General features: G+C 40.4%; 1 protein-coding gene across 1 annotated transcript; it reads left to right on the forward strand.

Annotated features, from left to right (window-relative positions):
• Positions 1–654: 654 nt before the first annotated feature.
• On the forward strand, positions 655–2796 carry si:ch211-214p13.8. The gene is made up of 5 exons (XM_048240050.1): positions 655–821; positions 930–971; positions 1191–1316; positions 1986–2056; positions 2183–2796. Exons 1-5 carry the CDS (start codon positions 725–727, stop codon positions 2555–2557), a joined length of 711 nt encoding a protein of 236 aa, XP_048096007.1. The 5' UTR covers positions 655–724; the 3' UTR covers positions 2558–2796.
• Positions 2797–4841: the final 2045 nt, after the last annotated feature.

Genomic DNA, 4841 nt, shown 5'->3' on the forward strand with positions numbered 1-4841 from the left:
AATTAATAAACTAATAAATACACTAACTATTGTATGCTGTGCATCCAATCTATTATATCTAATTAAACCATATGATATCATGTGAACAAGTAAGAATTATGCAAACTAATCATGAAAACTAAAGAATCATGGTCTTAGTTATGCTTCATTAACTAATTACTCCAATTCATTAATATCAATTTATAAAACTTTAAAGGATAAAACGCGTCATTGCAATCAATTGGCCAAGTTTGAGCAGTCCGACAGATCAAATAATCAAAATCAGTAGAGAGCACTTTTGAAGTCTCCATGTCATCGTGGATTACAAACAATGAGCAAAGATGAGTTTTCTTACATTGTCTAGTTTAAGAAAGGAGGAAAAGTTCTTAGCCACCTATGTTTTGTCTGCTGACAAAAACAGTGAAATTCCACAGCGGGTAATGCATGGAAGGTTATTTTCATGCTGTTCCTCTGTGGCCACATAATAAGCATAACTTTTATTCCCCCTATAGTCAACCGCACATGCTATGATGAGATTCGTGTCAAGAGGAATACTGCTTGGAGGGTCGTAGAGATGAGCACCCTAATAATGAACTGCCCAATGAAACACTGTGAGCCACCACCCACTGTGACATGGTGCAGATTGGATGAGGACAAAAACACCTGCACACCACTGCATGAGAATCCTAATGTTAAAATATGGCAGGATGAAGTCAGCAATGAAGACAATCTCATTATATCCTATATGGAAATAAAAAAGGCAACAAAGAATGACAGCGGTTTATATAGATGTGGAGTTGATGCCACCACTACTGGACATTCAATCAGTGTTACTGTCACTGGTAAGTGGGGTTTTTGTGTTATTTTGTGTCTCTGTTTTGTGTGTGTGGGGGTGGGTTCATATATCATCACATTTACTTTAGTTTAATTCTGTGATCTGTCACTCTCAGGTGTTGACCAGTTGGAAAATACAACACATAACTACAACACAAGTAAGTATTTGTTATGTTTATATATATATATAGGTAATTTATGTTGATATAGATTATATTGGTAATATATGTTAGCATATGAATAGTCAGTTGCTGTTTTTCTCTGCAAGTCAAACATTGTTTTTGTTCTGTGCACATTATTTTATTATGGGTCATAATTCCAGTCAAGGGAGCCTGTGGAGAGTCCACTTTAAAGTCTAATCTTCATTGCCCTCTCAGACAGTTTACCAGGTACAAATGGTCCAGCCCTGGAATGGCTCCCCTACGTGTTCATCTGTGGTGGCATAGTGACCGTTGTCATGCTGGTGATGCTCATCTCCTTCCTGAGTCTTCATGGATGCAAACGTGAGTTTTTCTTTCTTTCTTTCTTTCTTTCTTTCTTTCTTTCTTTCTTTTGTTTTGTGTCTGTTATTCTGTTTAATTATTATAAGTCAGTTCATCCATTCATCCACTTATCTTTTACAGTAACCATTATCAAAACTAGGTACCTAGGTGTTTGATTTAGGGCTTGCACATGTTTTGCATTTGGATACCTAAATCTACCTTACAAAATATCATTTTTCAAGTAATTTATTCTATGCACACAAAAAGGCTTATTTGTCTCAACATGTGATCACATGTGTTAAAAACTCTGTTAGTGAACACTTTAACTGCTTTACGATTATCCTTCCACTTGACATGAATGGCATATCAAAAGATGCTGATTAAAATGCATGATTATTGCACAAATGTGCCATGCACTTGTCACAATTATAGGACACTTTAAAATGTGCAGTTTTATCACAAAACACAAAGCCAGAGATGTTCTGTTTCCTGCTTATGGCAGAAATGTCCGAGCAGCAGGAATGTCAGATCAGGAATTGCCTGCAAACTGAATGTAAAGGCCATCAATAGGCTCACCAATAATTAACAAAATTAGCAGAAAATAAGGCTTTTGTGTTCATAGTAGAATTCTTGGATTTTTTCACTTCAATTTATAAAGCATATCTGTATAATTTTTCATTTTCACCACAGGGTCATCCCGGTCTCACTCTATTGATCCCACAGGACCATCTCACAAAACCGAACAAATAGCAGAAGCTCAGGTATCACAATGTCCTGACTGTGTGAAATAAAAAAAAACATATATATAATTGAATTGAATATTATTATTACATTCTATATGGTGACAGGATAACAATTGCTGAGGTTGTGTGTTTTTCCCCCGTTAGTGTCCAACCAGGAGATCATCAGCCCGTGTCACCCCCAGCCCCAGCGTCCCGAGGAGGGACAGGAGTCTGCGCTGCCACCCCACACAGAGCCCTGCTCTCTCAAAAGCAGCGGCTTACGACCACCACCACCTCAACGAGACGCAGTCGCTCCACGGCCTTCTCACGCTCCCCAGGGCTCCGCCCACCCAGAGCTCACCCTCCAATCACAGATCAGTCCTGCTCACACAGAGCCAGGGCAGCCCAAGGGATAGAAGGCCCAGCCAGGTGCTGTACGCAGCTTTGGACCACCTGGCTCCACGGGATGCTCCGAGAACTGTCCCGAAATTCCAGCCTGAGGAGGAATTCTCAGAATACGCTTCTATTCGCCTCTCATGAAGCACTTTTGGATGCCACTCTGCTGGAATGTCAAAAGACAAATAACAAAAGTGACATTAAAAATGAATGTTTCCTACTGTTTACAGTCCATTTAAGTTGAAGACTCGTTAAAGGGATTTCAGCTGAGAACCTTCCTGGGTCAGTCCAGAGAGACACAATGTAGACTATTATGAGACTGTGGGTTGCTGTTTACTGTACTGTGGTAATAGAACGTGATTAATTCATAGGTGTGAAATCCATGGCTGTCTGCATTACTCATCTCTGTCAATGGCCCTGGTCACAGGATTTTTTGGACTCAATTTTACACACCAACACACACACACACACACACACACACACACACACATTGATATTCACCCACACAGATATACCCCCACACACACACACACATACACACATACATATATACATATACAGACACACACACACACACACACACACAGTCACAAGCATGCTGACATCCTGCGTTGTGGAAACTATGAGTGGTCGCAAACCGCAGTGCGATGTTGCAGAGTCTCGAGATGAAAGATTGCAGGGGGTGGGATGGAAGGAAGGGGGTTGGGGGGGTTGTGAGGTAACGTGGAGGGGCTCTGTGTGCTGCTGCGATTGAGACTGTTTTTTCCTCTAATTTGACTCGAACAGGAAACAGACAGACAAAGACAGTAAAAAAATGTGTGTGTGTGTGTGTGCACTGTGTACACAAATACATGCATTAGATAGACTTGTACATCGGTGGGCTCCCCACATTTTTAGTGGTCAACCAAGATTACCTGCCAGTGACCATCAAAGAACAAATTGTCTAATTAGCGGTAAAGATCAAAGTGCCATTGAGAATCTTGCTGATGAGATTCACTGAGATACTTTCAAAAAGCAGTGTACTGTACTCCAGACAGCCCCATATCAAAAATAGTTTCCTTTCCATTTGATGTCTATGGCTGCTGAAGACTACGAGCTCCATGTCCGCTCACACTATTCCACCGTTAGCTCTGTTGACGTTTTACCACTGAGTTAGGTCCTAGGTCTAGTCTTTTTATCTAAACACAGGCGGCTGAAGCAATATGACATAGCATACAACAGGAATGTAGTAAAATAAGTTACACACAGATCACACAGCAGAGCGGGCACCGAACCGGGGAGTTCTGTGATATAAACTGTATTTAAATAGGTTAAGCCCAAAATGATTTATAAAATGCAAAAGTTTTATTTATAGTACATTTTTTTATTTTGACCATACAATACATTTTTTTCTGCCTGCAAGCCACATACACACGGGATCAAAGATCATTATGTTGTGTTAGAGATATAAATGTACACTAAAACTCTTTTCTAAATCAACACTTGGGATGGGTATGAGTGATTATGACATTAACTTGAGCTTTCAGCCGTTGTGTAGGATGGTGGTCTGTTTTTCTCTGATTTCATGAATTGAATCCGCAGTTTTGCTCGTTTTACAGTTTTGGCCCACCTTTTTCAGCATATGTGGAGGGTCAGAGATGTGGAGGGTCATTGTCAAAAATGCAGAACGTAAAGACAGTCGTTATCAGTCGTAATAATATAGTATCTATATTTAGAAGAGAATTCTGTTGTTTCTCATTCTCGTTTTTGCACAATGTTAGCTTTAGGTAGGTCATTTATGTTCTCGTAAGTGTGTTACAGAGCGCAGATACTGACATTCAGAAAGCAACAAAATACCACAGCAAGGGTCCATTCCAGAAAGCGTCCCCACTGTGTAACCAGTACCTCACCACACACAGTTGACGAAGTATGCATTGTCAACTTAAATCAGGTCAATGTAGATGACATTGCACATGTTGTAACTTGTATTTTATAAGTTTTAACTATATTAGGTTTAAGATGTTTAAAATGTATGAAGTGTAATGACATGCGTCACTTTGAGTGCTCTTTCTGATGTATTATGCTATAGGAGGGTTTTAAGGAGGAGGGGTGTGTGTGTGTGTGTGTGTGTGTGTGTGTGTGTGTGTGCGTGTGTGTGTGTGTGTGTGTGTGTGTGTGTGTGTGTGTGTGTGTGTGTGTGTGTGTGTGTGTGAGAGAGAGAGAGAGAGAGGAGAGAGAGAGAGAGACTGAACCCATGCAAGTAAAGTGTTACACAATGTTCCAGTGAAGTCCCACCACCCTACGTCCTTTCCAGTGAATGCATATCTCATACCTCTACGAACACAGAGGGGACTGTTGGCTTTAAATAGTGTATGAAAGAACCATGAACACTGGTGCGCTAGCTGAAGAGAACATTTCCCTGTGTTTACCACAGGGACTTTTTTAAAAG

The sequence above is a fragment of the Alosa alosa genome, chromosome 3, assembly GCF_017589495.1.
Source record: "Alosa alosa isolate M-15738 ecotype Scorff River chromosome 3, AALO_Geno_1.1, whole genome shotgun sequence".
Taxonomy (NCBI): Eukaryota; Metazoa; Chordata; class Actinopteri; order Clupeiformes; family Clupeidae; genus Alosa; species Alosa alosa.